Genomic DNA, 17863 nt, shown 5'->3' on the forward strand with positions numbered 1-17863 from the left:
CACACATACACCTTTCTCCTCATTCATGCAGAGTAGCTTCTAGAAGATTTCAACAGATTATAGCTCTCTCCCAGGAGTTTCATGCAGAACACAGTGGGGCAATGTTTTCTTCCCAGGATATTGCTCTTCAAGATTTCAACTTAAATTGTCATATACAAACATTGTGTCTAATGGTCATGTGGCACATTTTTTTAAAAATAGTGGGGAATATTGCACTCAATGCCCCTCATATGCCTTAGAGTATTTCAGCATGTCACTTGAAGGTACCTTCAAGCTTTTGTAGTTTGTGAAGTCCAGTCCCTCACCATCAATGAGAGATGTCTGTTGAGGTGAAGTAGGACTCTTCCTCAACCCATATTGAGTGGTTCCATAAAGGTTACCTTTAATATTAAGTTGTGTTTTGTAGTATATAAAATACTGAACACATTTCAGAACCACTGAATATTGGGAGAGGGAACAGAACCATGCCTGCCTTACTCTACGCAGTTTTCCTACTCTAGTACCGACAAGTGGGCATTAAAATAAGGGAAAAGTCAAATTATGTTTTAATACACATTGCAAAATACTACTTATTTTTAGTTGTTAAAGGAACAAACAGCATGGCACCAGCTTCGAGAGGGGCTTTCATTTTAAAGACAGCCTATATGAACACAGTACATGCGTTTGTTCAAACATAAGATAACAAAGGACACCTGAAAAGGGATATCAGAGATGAACACACAGTCTTATATTCAAATAGTGTCCTTAAAAGAAAAGTGGTTGCCATCTTAGAAGACCTTGTGTAGCAAGGATTCATGGCTTCCAAGATGGTCTCACTTTTAAAGTGATAATGCTATATGCATGTGTACAAACAAGGCCAGACCCCAACTCCACTGGAATCACTGGAAATCTTTCCATTGGCTTTCATGGGCTTTGATCAGTCCCATATACTATTTTAAATTCTATCCTTAGATAAATGTTTACAGAATGTAGGTGCTGAGAGCTGTATAGAAATCAGGTCATTCTTAGCACAGTAGCTAAAATGGGGACACAGTTGCTGTGAGAATCCCATGCAGAAATAACTTGGTGTCTCTAAAAAGAGTTATTTAAATTGTGGCTTTGAGGATTCAGGGCAGGGGGTGAAGAAAAAAAAAAAAAAACACTCACCTCTCCAGCTTTTTCTCAATAATGGGCACATCTAATCCCATAGCTTGCTTCGTGATTCGCAGCATCTCTGCAATACACTGAAGGGTGTCTGAAATCCAGTTAGCAGACTGTCAGATTCTCCTAAATATAAACTTTTTAAAATCCCACATTTTAGCAAATCTAATTTTAGAGGCAGTTTGTCAATTAATTAAATGTGTTAAATCTCTCAATTTTTTTAAACTGTTATACCCCAAAAGTTGTGATTTCCTGATGTAAAGCTCAAAGTGGGAGTAGACGATCCTCTTCCCTTCCCATGTCCTGGTACTGATAGGTTAGAAAAGCATTCAGAAAGGAATCTTTACTGTAACTACTCAATTTAGGGAGAGGGAGGGAAGGGGAGAAAGTATATGGATTATATTGACAGACACGGATATTTATTTTAATTCTCATTGACATCAAATTTGGAGTTACGGGTAAGAAGTAAGATTTTTCGGCTGATAAGTGTTCTGTTAACCAAGTTAAACAAAATACCAAGGACTTTAGTCATGGATTACACTGATTTAATCCATACTCATCAGCATCAGTGACCTTGTTTAACATTCATCCTATCCTAAACATGAATAGCAGAACAAACTCAGACAGCCATTGTCCAGACCCTAGAAGGAAAATTGCTGTTTTAAGCTAACCAAATCTGAATTTACCCTGTCATTTTTTAGTAAGTGAGGTGGCATCACAATTTAGTATCCACACAGTGAACCACTGTAAGACACATTCTCTTTCCACCTGTAAAATGGGAATATAATTAAAAACTTACCCTCCTTTGCGAACTGGTCTGAGATCGAAAAGGGTTATATAAAAGATAAGCTTTAGTATATTGAACATGATTGTGTGTTATGGAAAATGTATATTTGTTACCTTTTCCATCTTCTTCAGGGTTGCGCATCACAGCTCTGAGAGTATGAAAATATCCACTTGTTTCATTGTATTTATAATGCAACCTCATGCAAGAGAACTTGGGCTTTCCAAAAAGGGTGGGTTCAGGACCTGAGAAATAAGCCAGACATCCACATTTTTGGGAGTGCGAGGAGTGTTCTTTCATGAAATAGTGGAACAAATATTGCAAAATTGTCAGCATATATATTATAAATATCCATTAGCTACTCTATCTCTGGGATATAAAGAAGAGAATTTGATTCTAGGTGAAGATACTATCTGGAATAATTTTTCTGGTAGAATGATGGAAACACAGCAGGTTTTCTATAGAGATAACTTGCTGCTTTTCCATCATTCTACCAGAAAAATTATTCCAGATAGTATCTTCACCTAGAACCAAATTCTCTTCTTAATATCCATTAGCTACTCTATCTCTAGGACAAATACTAGCAAGAATGAAAGGGAAGAGAAAGAAAATTAACCCTATCCCAAGTCACTCAGCAAAAACAAGCACTTTAAGAATACATGTCTCTGGTTCCAGTAAGAATGTAAGAAATTTTAACGTATTGCATTGTGGGTCATCAACACTAAACCCTGCCTTTGCAAAGATGTGGCTAAAACAAAGCCATTTTATCCAGAGTTCGAATTAAACCTTGCAAATATTGAGTCTCAACCCAAACCATCTCACTCTTCAGATCCACATTTTATAATAGGCTCTGGAAAAAGTTCTTCCCGAGATGTGCATATTATATGAGCCTATGAAAGTTCACAGAAATTACAGTACATGCTCATATAAAGAATGGAAACTCAGAATCGCGATAAAGAGAAACTAGCATCCTCATGAAGAATGAGATTGCTGGCCAGGTCACTGGTGCAAAAGAACATTCATATATCTCCTTCACATCATATATCTGCCTCCACATTGAAGATGAAGTGATGAAATGACAATAAGCAAAAGAGCACAATACAGGACTTAAAGTCAAGATGACTGAATCTATCCTACTACACAATGCCTCCTGATTTCATTCTCTCCAGGGAAACAATATAAAAAGATCTCAGCAACTATGGTGAAAATACAGATAACATTTAGGCTAGTGGCATCCATAACTAGAAACTCTGGATTCAGTCCTTTAGACATTACTTCCTTTAGCAGCCAACTAAATTCTCATATAACTGTTTACTTGGCGCTCTAATCTGGCTAACTCTTAACTAGAGACAGGGATTACATTTTCAGCCAACAACTTCAAAAAGCACAAGAACAACAATAAAAAGCTGAATGGATAATATGTCTTTGGAGCACAGTTTTGGAAGATGTCCAATTGTGAGCAGTCCCTACCAATTACAATGAATGCATTTAAAGAGTTTCTAGCATTTTGAAAGAAAACTAAATGATTTTAACAATATTCCCCTTTTAAGTAGAAGGAATCTCTCTTGAATTGTTAAAATCTTTCAAAACAGAAGAGACTGTTTGAAGTGCAACCATTGTATCTCTGCTATTTACCACAGGCCTTATGAAAGAAAGAATACAAGAGCAGAAACATGAACCTGAAAACTCCGCAGAAAGGCATCTAATCAAGCAGTCCTCTCAGAACAGACCATGACACCTTTGAAACTTTTCAGCATGTGATGCAACTGGCCATAGAATATATTTTGTTTTTGATTTGGTTCAGACATCTAATTGCTGAAATAATTTGACAAAATTAAGCAAATACTTAAATTTGTTTCAATAAAGTTTCTTTGAAAACCATGTACTCAAAAATTGTTCCTTTTCTACTATGCATTATTATGTGAGCTCACTGGAAACAGAGAGAGGTATACCCTGGAATTGACTATTATTGTAAACTTAGAGGAATCTGAAATGTGTTCTCAAAGAATACTGGGTATGGAACATAGAGGTTATGATCTGAAACCCTGACCAGCATTGGAGACATTGCCATTTTCCTTTTCAAATAGTACTGCAAGTAATCTGACAGAATCCAGGGTGGGCAAAGGGAAGAGAAAAACTACTTAAAGGATGCTCAGTCTGGTTATACACCACCAGCAAGACAGAAAACTTCTGCTCGAGTCCTAACTACATGAAAGTTTTAAAAATCATCTGAAAGATATTGCAACTGCATGCATTATCTGTGGGGACCATTTTGTGTTAAGAGTATTAACGCTTTATGTAACACTGTGGGACGGGGATTATAGAATCATAAAAATGGAGGGCCAGAAGGGACCTCAAGAGTCCAGTCCCCTGCGCTCCAGGCAAGACTAAGTAATAACAAGACCATTCCTAACAGGTGTTTGTCCAACCTGTTCTTAAAATCCTCCATTGATGGAGATTCTACTCCAGTAGAAGCCTATTCCAGAGCTTAACTATCCTTATACACCTCTACGCCGATATAACGCGACCCGATATAACACAAATTCTGATATAACGCAGTAAAGCAGTGCTCTGGGGGTAGGGGGCTGCGCACTCCGGCGGATTAAAGCAAGTTCGATATAACGCGGTTTCACCTATAACGCGGTAAGATTTTTTGGCTCCCGAGGACAGCGTTATATCAAGGTAGAGGTATAATTAGAATTTTTTTCCAAGATCTAATCTAGATCCTTCTAGCTGCAGATTAAGCCCATTACTTCTTGTTCTATCTTCAATGGACATGGAGAACAATTAATCATAGTCTTCTTTATAACAGCCCTTAACATATCTGAAGACTGTTATTAAGTCTCCTCTCAGCCTTCTTTTCTCAAGACTAAACATGTCCAGTTTTTTTAACCTTTCCTCATAAGTCTGTTTTTCTAAACCTCTTATCATTTTTGTTGCCCCCCTCTGGACTCTATTTTCAACTTGTCCACACCTTTCCTAAAGTGTGGTGCCCAGAGCTGGACACAGTACTCCAGCAGAGGCCTCAGCAGTGCTGAGTAGAGCGGGACAACTCCTGTGTCCAACATACAACACTCCTATCAATCTCCAGAATGTATTTCACAACTGCATCACACTGCTAACTCATTCACACTGCTGGATCCCCAGATCCATTTCAGCAGTATTACCACCTAGCTAGTTATTCCTATTTGTAGCTGTGCATTTGATTTTTCCTTCCTAAGTGAAGTACTTTGCACTTGTCATTATTGAATTTCATCTAGTTAATTTCAGATCAATTCTCCAAATTTGTCCAGATCATTTTGAATTCTAATCCTCTCCTCTAAAGTGCTTGTAACCCCACCCAGCTTGGTGTTATCCACAAATTTTATAAGCATACTCTCCACTCCATTATCCAAGACATTAATGTGAAACTGGATTATTAGGGATGTCACAGTGAAGGCAAGGAATTGTGCAGCCTTAAAACCCCCCCAACCAGAAAGGGGCAAGACAAGGGCCCCTACCCAGAGACAGGTGATGACTGGAGACCTGACTTGGCACTTCCGGAGAGGACCACAGGAAGGTGTGAGGGAGGGGGGAATATATAGATGCAATTACCCTGAAACTGTGACCCCATCTAGAGATACCTACTGTACAGTGAGGAAATAGCCTTCGTACTCATAGCATCGTTTGGCAACAAGTGTGAAACCCTACCTAAGAGAGTATCTTCAAGGAACAGGGCCAACATGTAATGAAGTGTAGTTTTTTTTCAATTCTTACCTATTTCTATTTTCTCCAAGGCTTCGAGGCTTAGTCTTTGATACTGATTTACTTTGTCAACTTCATCATCATAACTAGACAGAGAAAACAGTCAATGTCCAAAGTTAGATATCTATTTACTCACATCTAAAAACAATTATTGTGTAGCACAAAGCTGTTAAAAGTAAAGTGATTCTGCATATAAATAGGGTATGTTTATTAACAGAATACAGCATATGAAGAATGAAGAAAAAAACAGTGACTTACTACGCCACATAGTAGGAAGAGTTCGAAAGCAGCAGTAGAACATCCACATCTTTGTGAGTAGCATCAATGAGGCTATAAAACAAGTAGGCAAATATACACAATTGTTTAGTGATACAGCTGCAACTGATAGGCATTTTGCAGACATTATGTTTTAGATGGAAAAAGATATGACCACAATACCAAAATAAAAAAGGAATTCAAGTAATTATAACTGTGAATGGGCTAGATGTAATTACTGCATAATATGCTGTGTGTTTATCTGTCCATGTTACAGTTTTCAACAAAAATACACCAGCACAATACAAATATAATTTTGAAGAGCAAAATATTCTGTGAGGTATATAAATAAAGTGCATCAATAACACCAAGACAAATTTGCCTGGCTGAAGCTACAAATGAGGTTGGGTAGGATCATGCAACTGGGCTTGTGGAAGAGGCAATGTTCATTCCCACCTGAAGGTGTTGGACATTCTTAAGGATTGGTAAGGGGATATGAAGCTTTCACCTTGAGGTCAGCAGTAAGTCATGTCCACATATTTATTAATGTTAGACTGCTGTTTCATGGCTTTTTTTTAACAAAGCTATGACAGTCCAAAGTTAATTTCTTTTGTAGACTCAGCTCAGTTCCTAGGAGATACTTTTTTTTTTTTTTTTTTTTTTTGCTGTGAATAACTATCATAATTGAATTGACTTTTTCCTGACAGTCTCAGACGCTAAAGGTTAACCTAGTAGGAGACAGAACCACCCTTTTATATTTATAGGTCACCTCACCTGAACAAGTTTGAGGCACATTGGCACAATGGAAGTCTGCACTCCTACTGTCCTTGTGTGCCTACTCTGTGGTTAACAAGAGGACACCAGGCTTTCACAAATCTTAAATTCACTTAATCAGATATAGCTCCATTACACTGCAAGTTATAGGTATACAGCATACCTCAGCTTGAAAGCGATAAGGGTAACATACCTACTTTCAATATCCACAAATGGCTGAGAATTCTCTTTATGGTGCCTGCCACACTTAAAAATCAAACAGACTTAGGGCTTGTCTACATTACCCCTGGATTGACGGGCAGCGATCGATCCAGCGGGGGTCAATTTATCGCATCTACTCTAGATGCGATAAATCGACCGCTGAGCGCTCTCCCGTCGATTCTGGTACTCCACCAGAGCGAGAGGCGCAGGCAGAGTCAACGGGAGAGCATCAGCCATCAACTTACCATGGTAAGTAGATCTAAGTACATCAACTTCAGCTACATTATTCACGTAGCTGAAGTTGCGTAACTTAGATCAATCCCGCCCCAGTGTAGACCAGGCCTAAGAATGGCTACATGGCCAGGTGATGTCTCCCAGAACTAGTTATATTACGCACCCATTTTAAGGGTACTTAAGAGAATACATTTAAGAAATTGTTACCACATTAATCCCCTTCTGCATTCAGTATAAATCACATTTTAAAGTGATTTGTAGGATACACATATTACCTGAGGACATGGTCACTTTCTGTAAAAGTCTTCATTTGCAACATGCTTAGAGTATGGATGTATCAACTATCAAAGCTACAAATAAATTTAAGTAATTTAACAGGTTATTTAATAATTGTGAAAGACTCCATGTTGGCAGATGACCAACAGAAAATCAATAAATTGTAATCTTGTTCTGCACACCTTGGGTCACAATCAATAAGTGCCCATCCACCATGGAATTTTTCATCATCTGGTAAGAGTAGTTTCATGTAACTTTGCAATAGCTGGCTGATCAGTTCCTGATGGCTTCTCAGTGTCTCCTTGTGCAGTGCTTCATGCTCTTTCTCTTTTGTAAATATGGAATAAAGATCCTCAGTCACAGGGATACCTTGCATCAAATCTAGACAGCAAATATAGAAGATAAATATGAGGAACAAATATAAATAACTAGAGACATACATACAGAAGCAGTCTCTCAACACCTTAGCGTACGGCTTTGAATAAACTTTATGCTCCAAAACTTGGGGGTTTACAATACAGTAGAACCCTTATTTTAAAAGCTAATTTGGGGACTGAGGAGTTCATAAATTTAAGAAGTTCAAAAACATCTCAAAGTTACAGGAGACAGGGTGTATGACACTTTCTTCTTGTCCTCCAAACCACTGCAAAGTGATTTCCAATGTATTGAAGGCATCAGAATGTGAAAGGATATTGACTTGTTCTTTACAGACATCACTTAAGTTATGTGATTTTTTTCCCCCATTTTAAAAACTGGTTTGTATAACTGGTTGTTCGGAGGGTTGGTATGTATAAAAATCGAGGTTATACTGTATGGTGGATCTGAAGGACTGTACCGTCACTCAACATCTCCTAAATATATGCTTGTCTTAATATCATACAATGAAGTATCAACAAGGTTATTTTACTCAGAAAAATTTAGCTATAACCATTTCTTTAAAAACAAATAATTACTAGAAACAGTTTCCAAGAAGAAAGTTTATTCTAATTATATTGTACGAATGGGATAAATGGATAAAGTCAAACTGCTGGTACATCTTAAGTCACCTAGACAAAATGAGGTTATGGCCATATAATCCTACTCAGTGAACTGGCATCTACTACAATGCACTTAAGCCATGTTGCATAAAGTGTAAGTCACACACAGACTGTGATAACATATATTTGCTTACCTTTTTGAAAGCACAAGTCACAGGAAGACAAGATATTTTCAGTCACAAAAGCAGACAAATGTGCAACAATTCAGCTGAAAATAGATTTATACTTTCCCCTTACCTATGACTGCTTGCCTATAAGCATCCCTGAAGCGATTCAAGTAGTATCTATTTGCAGAATTGACTCCATCTTTCATTACTCCTGCCAGTTTCCTTTCGCCAGTTCTTGTGAAGTCACCCTGTTACACAGAAACACTCCTTTGAACATTTAATTAGCCAAGTGTGTGGCATTTAAATAACAACCCTCTCAGTTCTCAAAAAGCCGTTTTGGAGGTTAGTGTACATACTGCATAACTGAATGAGTGAAATTTCAGGTAATTAAATTTAAGTTGCTATTCTGTATATACAAAATAAAGATATATTGAGAATAATAGAAAGAGTATTTCCTTTACCTGCAAAACATAAAAATAGATTTACAAATATAATTCAAGGAATGTTTGAATCTGGAGAATCTTAAAAAATGCTGTTGACAACCAGGTTCATAGCATTTTAACATAAATTATACCTACCAAGAAATCATTTCTATCAATTCATAGAATAAATGTCTCGGACACAAGTTCAAAGTAATATGAATCAAGGTCGCACTTAGACTGCATGGATTGTACATGCACAACAATAAGTTTCAAGTCTTAAGAGAGACTAAAAGAAAGGATAAATATTGAGCCTACTGATTTCTATCTGTTAATATTAGGATAGGTCACCTAGGATTTTTTTTTAATTAAAATCAATAAAGGCATCACTATTCTTCAGGCTTGTTTGACAAACACCATTCTCCATCATTGGAGATTTTTAAGAGCAGGTTAGACAAACACCGGTCAGGGATGGTCTAGATAATACTTAGTCCTGCCATGAGTGAAGGGGACTGAACTAGATGACTTCTTGAGGTACCTTCCAGTCCTATGAGTCTAGGATTCTTTTTTGGGGCATTGCTCAAAGTGAGGCTTAGAATCTTTTGGCTTCTATTGTTAATATGAGCCAAGCACCATGCATGGAGGGACAATAAGCGCCCTTTAAGTCAGTCATCTACCTCCAAATAGCAGCCCTCATAACCATGCTCCTCAGTAAGCAGTTGACTTGTCTAGGGCCTGCAGCATCAGGAGTTAAAATTCTTTAGAGCAAAGAGTTTTGCCAGTGTCACTCCTAGATCTTACTTCATGAGAGGATCCTCGCAGAAAATTGCCCTGATTTTCAGAGCTGCTGTGCACCCACAAAGCCAACAGGAACTAGTGGTGTGCTGCACCTCTGAAAATCAGGTCAGTTATCTTTAAAGAAAAATATGTTTCAAGAGTATTTAATTTTTAGGATCCTAAGAAATTTAACCATTGGAAGATTGCTTAAATTGGTTTCCAGGTGAATAACTTGACTCTCAAAATACAAGCATCTTTGTGTAAACTAACTGAAAACAAACCAATCTTTGTACTCCAATCTATTTGCTTGACAGGCACAAATTAAAGATATGATAGAGGGAAAAAACAAATCAATAGTTTATTCAATGAAGGCTCTAGCCAGGCAGCCTTATTAATTTATTAAGTGACTACAAAGTGCTGTAGCAAACAAAAATAAAGACCATTCCTACCCTGAGGAGCATACAGTTACAGAAGATTGGCTAATAACAGTGCAATCTGCTGACAAAATACAGGCCCCACAATACCAGGGGCTGGGAGCACTGGAAAGATTTCACCAGTGTTTGTGTGTCTTAAGAGCAATTTGTTTAGCTCTTTAATGATCCCTTGTAAAAATAAATGGAGCAGCCTCTACCAGCTGTGAGAAGTACAGAACCCGCAATTCTAGTGTTGGCAGGTAAAAAGCATTTCAAGTTCACCTACAACATTAAAAAACAAATACTTTATGGATTATTTTTCTATTATTTAATGATAGCTGGTTGATTCTTCTCACCGTAGCTAGAAAGGCAGACTATCATCTGCTATCTATCAAGTTCTTCAGCACATGTGTTTTGAAATACTATGAATGTATTCTGCTGAAATGTAACTCAAAAGGTTGTTAAAACAGATTTTCAGTTTCAATATTAATTCAATTCTTACACTTTTCTTCTCTTTAAAACAGAGTCAAGCTATTTAACAACAGCAGTGTCATGAGCTGAAGAATACTGGCAATTTGGGCAAAACTAGACATTCACTCCATGGGTCCAAGAAGTGTTTATCCAATTTTCTAATATCATTCTGTAGAAACCCCCAAGAGTCCACAGGTCTCTAAGAATTGTATAGAAGGAATCACACACTTCAGCTGATTTTACTGGTCATTTTTATGTGCATCTTTTAAAACCAATGAACTAAATGACTCCTACTGCATATTGCATAATAATTCAGATCATGAAACTTAACAAGGTACGCATTACACTATGTTTTTGTTTGGCTGGTTTGGGGAGGGGTTATTTTTTGGGTTTTGTTTCTTTTTTGTTTGGCTGTTTTTTTTACCTTTAAAGCTGCTGTTCCAGCATACTGTCTGCTTATGGAATCTCCATTGTTTGCCCACATTATCTGGTAGATTCTGTTGCATTTCATTGGCAAAGGCTGTTCTGGTGGCATCACACCCAACTTTTTCAGCTGGAATTTGACACATTTATTAGTGGATAAGGTCAAAATGACATTCATTCTCAAACTATATAAATTCAATAAAGAAAAAAGTAATATGGTAGACATCATTTTAGTAATAACACAATTTACTAAATTTTCTTAGTTATTTCATTTTACAATTAGAGCCAAAGGTTATAAACCTCTACCCCGATATAACACCACCCGATATAACACGAATTCGGATATAACGCGGTAAAGCAGTGCTCCGGGGGGGCGGGGCTGCACACTCCGGTGGATCAAAGCAAGTTCAATATAACGCGGTTTCACCTATAACACGGTAAGATTTTTTGGCTCCCGAGGACAGTGTTATATCAGGGTAGAGGTGTACTGTAAAAACAAACCAACATCCTTAATTTTTAGGATTTATCCTTAAATATTTGCAGATATCAAATATTCAATCTATTTGGTTTGTCTTCAAAGGTGACATTTTTTTGAGCACAAAAAACGACGGTTTATTTTTTAGTGATCTAAGCAGAGAAAACTCCTAATTTTTACCCCAGGCAGCCAGCCATAGGTCAAGTTTTTGTTTTTCCTCCTCTGAGCATGCCATGAGGAAAGCCAAAAGGCACAAAGGAGAAAGACCACTTCTAGATAGAGGTCTTACACTGAACCAAAGGAACAGCTGATTCTAATACTGCTAATCCAATGTAATTAGCAGGTGCCACATGGAAAATAAATGCATTTGTTGAGCCAGGTGGAAGCTACTGACCTAGCATTAATGAGAAAGTAAGGAACTAGAAAAGCAAGAAAAACAAAGCAAGCTTTAAGATTTCAAGCTAGTTGGCTAAAGATGGTCTCAGAGAGGAGCTGTTTTTCAGCCCAGTACCCATTAAGATAGCTCTGGTACTGGTGAGGATTTTGTTTTAGGCCATTTGCTGACATGTTGAAGAAAAGAATAGTTACTCACTTACTCGTAACTTGTTCTTTGAGATGCATACATATGTCCATTACACTATGTGTGCGCATGTCTTGTGCGCTAGTGTCAGAGTTTTCCCTAGTGATACCTACAGGGCACTGATGCCTGAGCCTTAAGCTCCTCATGCTCAAAGGAGGAGAATATAAAATGTGGAACTGCTCTGCCCTTCCTTCAGTTCCTTCACACCAGACCCCATGTTGGGGAAGGAAGGTGAGTCATGTAATGGACATATGCAACACACCTCAAAAAGAGCAACTGAGATAATAATTCTGGTGACCCTAATGTCAGTCTCTTCTCCCGAAAATGTTAAGGACATGCCTCCCAATCCAAGAACTATTCAGAAGTTTAAACATTTAGGGGCATATGCACATTCCCAGGCTCCAGAAGATCCTGTTGCCTTCATAACTTAACAAGTTCTAGGTTATTTTCCAATGAGCTTCGCTGGGTTAAATCACAAGTGTGACTTTTTCCTTTAGACTATTTTCTTACAGTCTAAATGCTAAAATGTCATTTGTGGACAAGAATAGAATTTGTATTAAAAATTCTTTATCGATTTGAGAAGTGTTATCAAATTTCCAGCATAAAGACAATGAGTCATATGCTCCTGGGAAATGTGACAAGTTTACAGGCAACTGGAGTTCTCTGAATACCGTGCTTCTGCGGGTCTGTACTGTAGGAGTCATACCGTGCCTAACAACCGTAGAACAATTCTAAAGTATATTAACTGCGGGGCTGGATGGGGGCAGGGAGACAGTGTCACAGATCTACTGTTCCAATGTTATCGCAGAAGGCCCCACTCCATAACTCAATCTCAAGCAGTATGTCTACACTGCAATTAGACACCCGCAGCTGGCTCATGCCAGCTGACTCGGGCTCGTGCGGCTCAGACTAAGGGACTTTTTTTACACTGTTTAATTGCAGTGTAGATGTTAGGGCTAGGGCTGCAGCCTGACCCCGGGACCCTCCCACCTTGCAGGGTCCTAGAGCCCACACTCCGAATGCTACACCACAATTAAACAGCCCCTTAGCCCAAGCTCCACAAGCTAAAGTTAACTGGCATGGATCAGCTACAGGTTTTTAACTGCAGCGCAGACATATCCCAGGACTCTAACCTAAGATTTCTTGAAAGATTATCTTGCTTTGATTATCTGGAGACAGAAGAGTCCAAGAATCAGAGGCAAGATGCTAGAAGTAAAAATCAAATCAATCCTTGTTGAACAACCAGAATCATATGGTCAGGATTCCTTGCTGCAGATGACATTGGAAACTGGCAGCACCTGTTTTCATAGTCAGATCAATTCATTATTTATACAAAGGGCCAGCTTGCCTTTATCCTTTAACTCAAGCACATCACAGAGCTTTTTCACCTCTTCCTGCACTGCATGTTGAATTTTCAAGGCTACATGCACCATCATCTACTTAACATCCTCTTCAGGCTGAAGATATAACCAAGGTTGAGGTTCCAAAGGAGGAAGCAGATGATTGTTGAACTATAAGAAAGCTCCTCAATCATCTCCTCCTCCTCCTCCTATTTGGAAATGCCATCTCTGCAAGGACAGATTCATTCCAGAAGAGAATGATCTGTCAACTATCTGTTTAGGATACCTGGAAAGATGGAGAATGATTGTTTCTCTATGGTCAAGGAGAATGAGCTCTTAGGCACAGCAAGCACTTAAAATGCTGTTCGATGAGATATTTTATTCTCAAGTGCCTGAAACTAAAGTGCATCTCTGGACCCACTCATTTTTCTACCTATACCTAATTTTGTAAAAGAAAAAAAGTATACACCAGTGATAGTCACTGCCTATGAAGTAATGAACAACTACAAATCTACACAATAAAACTGAGATAATAGTTCTGATGATCCTAATGCCAGTCTCTTTTCCTGAAAATGTTAAGGACATGCCTCCCAATCCAAGAACTATTCAGACGTTTAAACATTGGGAATGTGCATATGCCCCCAAGTTTCAAGAAGATCCTGTTACCTTCATAACTTAACAAGTTCTAGGTTATTTTCACTCACAACAACGCTGATAATCTTTTCATTAAAAAAATATCTAAGATATTTAGCACTTTAAAATTTACAAGTCATACGTGCCTGCTGTTCCATGACCACTCTTGCAATAGCAGCCTGGACTACATTGGTCCGATCCAGACAGTCCATACAGTTAACACGAAAAATTCCTTCTTGTTTACAAATCACACCAGCTTGATCAACCCTTTCAAAGGTGGCAAAAAAATAGAAGAGGTAAAATGCTTATTGAGAGATCTTAAAAGAACTGATCCATCTATGCAAATAAAATAGAAAATTTATGTTAGAAAACATGTTTCTACTAGACTAAACCATGGAATATTCATTTCAGTTTCATTCAAACATCCCAGCTACACTCCATTAGAACTGTGTGAAGTTTTTCAGATGAATAGTTTATTCGCTGAAAAATGCAATTTGTCTACCTGAAGCTTCCTGCAAATTTGTCAAAAACTTTGGGTTGGGGGAAGAACATACGAACCATCATCAAACAAAACAGTCAGAGGAGGTGGTAGTAGTGGTGTCCACCTTAACTTTTAGCCCAGTAGTTAGGGCTGGGATGTGGGAGACCCAGACCCAATTCTCCCCTCTGCCTGATGTGGAAGCAGAAACCTGAACTTGGTTGGGTCTCTCACATTACAGGAGTGTGCCCTAACTACCAGGCTATCGTCACTCACTTTTTCTCTCTAGCCCAATGGATTATTCAAGTATTTTATACATAGGAAAGAGCAGGAGATTCACCCCAGAATATCCCACAGTCTACTGGCTACGGCACTCTCCTGCAACGGGGAGACCCATGTTCAAATTCCTGCTGCACATCAGACAGAGAGGATGAACAGAACCCGTCTCCCATAAGCCAGATGAGTGCCCTAACTATTTGGCTAACAGTTAGAAGGCGAGCACCGGCACCATCACTATCCACCCATTCTAGACCTTTATTTCTTTTAATGTGAAAGAGTGCAAGTTTCATTCAACCCAAAATGAAATTCATCCACTTTTTTTGATTCATCGAAACTTTTTGGAATTTTCAGATTCTGTTTGAGACAAACCAATTTTTTTCTTTCAATTTTTCAGAACTACCAGCAAACCCAAGTCAGACTAGCTGACATGAGCCCCCTTTTCAGAATAGCTACCTCCGCCTCCATTCCCCTTTGCCCACATTTCTCCACCATTATCCTGAACATGAAAGGAAGCCCATTTATACTAAAAGTTCAATATTCTAGTACATGCACACAAATTTAATTCTTAAATGTCTATATAAAAACAATGCCAGCTTTAGAACAATCACTAACATATAGGACAATCATTCACAAAATTTCTTAAGTGTTGCAGAAAAACATCTCCGAGACACCAGTGACAATCTGACAGCACACTTCATTTATTTACACACACCAATACGAAACAATGTACTGAATCATATACAATGTAATTCATGAAAGCCACATCAACCATATATCAAAATGCATAAACATATAACCAATATACCTGGCTGGAGGTCAAGGATTTTCACTGGCTGTTCAGGGTAAGGTTGGAGCTCTATGGGTGGGGGAAATGCATGATATTTCATACATAATTTCTTTAGGGTTTTTTTTTTTTTTTTTTTTTTCAAATTAACAACAGTGAACCTCAGGGAAGGGACAATGTTATTGGGAATTCTTTTGTTGTTAAAAGGATAGAACCGTAAGTAGAATACGTCACAACACTGACTCCAAGATGCTGATTAGTTAACCAGGAACTAGTGTTCAAGACAGGATAAGACGGGAGGGAAAAGATAATCATTGGAGAAATGTAAGGCCATAAAAATCCATCTAAACAAATATTGTTTAAAACAGTTTTTCCCCTACTCTTTCATTCACATTTTTCTGTAAACATTGCATACCAGCCTGAGCATGCTAATACCTACCAACACCACTTCATATCAAGGATGATATCATGAATGGCATCAGTTAATGTTTGAACATTTTCAAACTTCATTCCTCTGCTAAAATAAAAAAAGAGTTCACAAAAGTAAATTAAGTTTCAACTAGAAAAATGATGCAACACCACACAAGTCAAGTACAGACAAATATAAACTGATATCTAGCTAAATTTGAAGCAGGATTTATTCACAGCAGTTCTCGGGCAGTGTACAAAGTTTAGGAAAATCTTTTCAAATGTCAGTTGCAAATTAAACCATTTTAAATATACTCAAACAGCTACATTGTAGCATTGCCTATCTTCCCTCTAGCCTCTCAAGAAATCTCTTTCGATGCATTCACCTATACATGAGAGAGGATTTGGGGGGCAATTATAGTATGGTGCTAAAGCATGAACCAAAAGCAAAACAAAAAAGTGACAAATGATAAAATCTTTACATTCATGTCATTTTCATCCTGAGGGTGCTCAACAAGCCTGACAGACAATATATGTAGAGATCATATTACCCATCACCAGAATGCAGCCGCCTCAGTACTGAAATGTAGTAGGCAATCTGCTCCAGCAACATCATAATAGGATCGAACATCCTCCTGTGTGCCCTCTGCTCTTCCCCAGCCATTTGATCCAGAAAAGGGGACCAGAGGAGTTTTTATTAATCATAGGTATTATGGAGGTGCTTAAGGGCCAACCAAGAACAGGATCACATTGTGCTAGGCTCTGTACAATGTAGTAGACCTTTCCTGCCCTGAAGAACTTACAATTTAAATGGACAGTACAGACAAGGGGTGCGGGGAACTCTATAACACAAAGGCAGAGTGAACAATGTGATGGCAAAAACAGTCCTGTTATTTCCATGATTTTCGTGAGTGGAGGTGGATTAGTTCAGAGGGAATGAGCTAAATGGAAAGAAAAGGGAAGGGTAAGAGGGCGCTGAAAGGAACAGGGTTAGAGGAACAGAGCAGGAAAGGATAGATTACAAGGGGCAGGTTAGTTGAAGAAACTGTGAGGAAAGAGAAAAGGATTGGAGCAAACAACCAAAACACTAATGATGCTTTTTGAAACACCAAAACTGTCCAGCAGAAAACAATGGCAAGCTAAGCTATGAAAAACCCAAGTTATATTATCTTCATTTACAAGAAGCAATATTGCTCTCTCTCTCTCTCTTTGTGAAAATCAATGCATTTCACACACTATTAGACAATGGTTTCCCCTCCCCTCAACAACATTTCTCTCATTTTAGCAAATACTACAAGATGACATTTTAGAAAAAGTCTTCTTACCAGTGCTCATGGAAGTCAAAGGAAACATAAGTAAGGTTTGAATTGTTGTATAGTAGTACTTGTTTAAGGTAAGCATCTCCAATAATCTTCTCTCGTCCAGTCTGATCCACCAAGTTAATAATAACCTGTTCAAAAATTAAATGATTTAATAGTTTGGTAATCTTAGGGCAGGTCTACACTACCCGCCTGAATCGGCGGGTAGAAATCGATCTCTCGGGGATCGAATTATCGCGTCTCGGCGGGATGCAACAATCGATCCCCGAATCGACACTTCTACTCCACCAGTGGAGGTAGGAGTAAGCGCCATCGACGGGGGAGCCGCGGAGGTCGATTTGCCGCCGTCCTCACAGCGGGGTAAGTCGGCTCCGATATGTCGAATTCAGCTACACTATTTGCGTAGCTGAATTTGCGTATTTTAAATCGACTCCCTTCCTCCCCCCCGTAGTGAAGACGTAGCCTTAGTGAAGATACTTGCAGAATTACACTCTCTCTAGAGTGTACAAAAA

General features: G+C 38.4%; 1 protein-coding gene across 2 annotated transcripts in view; it reads right to left on the reverse strand.

Annotated features, from left to right (window-relative positions):
* Positions 1-17863, reverse strand: part of INPP5F (inositol polyphosphate-5-phosphatase F) — a 105938-nt gene that overhangs the window by 12716 nt on the left and 75359 nt on the right. For both annotated transcript variants that reach the window (XM_054034309.1, XM_054034310.1), the window contains exons 10-19: positions 17358-17482; positions 16064-16141; positions 14230-14350; positions 11057-11185; positions 8683-8800; positions 7591-7789; positions 5927-5998; positions 5681-5754; positions 2041-2169; positions 1147-1234 (exon numbers count right to left, since the gene is read on the reverse strand). In XM_054034309.1, coding sequence (XP_053890284.1) covers positions 1147-1234; positions 2041-2169; positions 5681-5754; positions 5927-5998; positions 7591-7789; positions 8683-8800; positions 11057-11185; positions 14230-14350; positions 16064-16141; positions 17358-17482 — 1133 coding nt within the window. The remainder of the gene's footprint in view (positions 1-1146; positions 1235-2040; positions 2170-5680; positions 5755-5926; positions 5999-7590; positions 7790-8682; positions 8801-11056; positions 11186-14229; positions 14351-16063; positions 16142-17357; positions 17483-17863) is intronic.

Source organism: Malaclemys terrapin, chromosome 7 (genome assembly GCF_027887155.1).
Source record: "Malaclemys terrapin pileata isolate rMalTer1 chromosome 7, rMalTer1.hap1, whole genome shotgun sequence".
Classification (NCBI taxonomy): domain Eukaryota; kingdom Metazoa; phylum Chordata; order Testudines; family Emydidae; genus Malaclemys; species Malaclemys terrapin.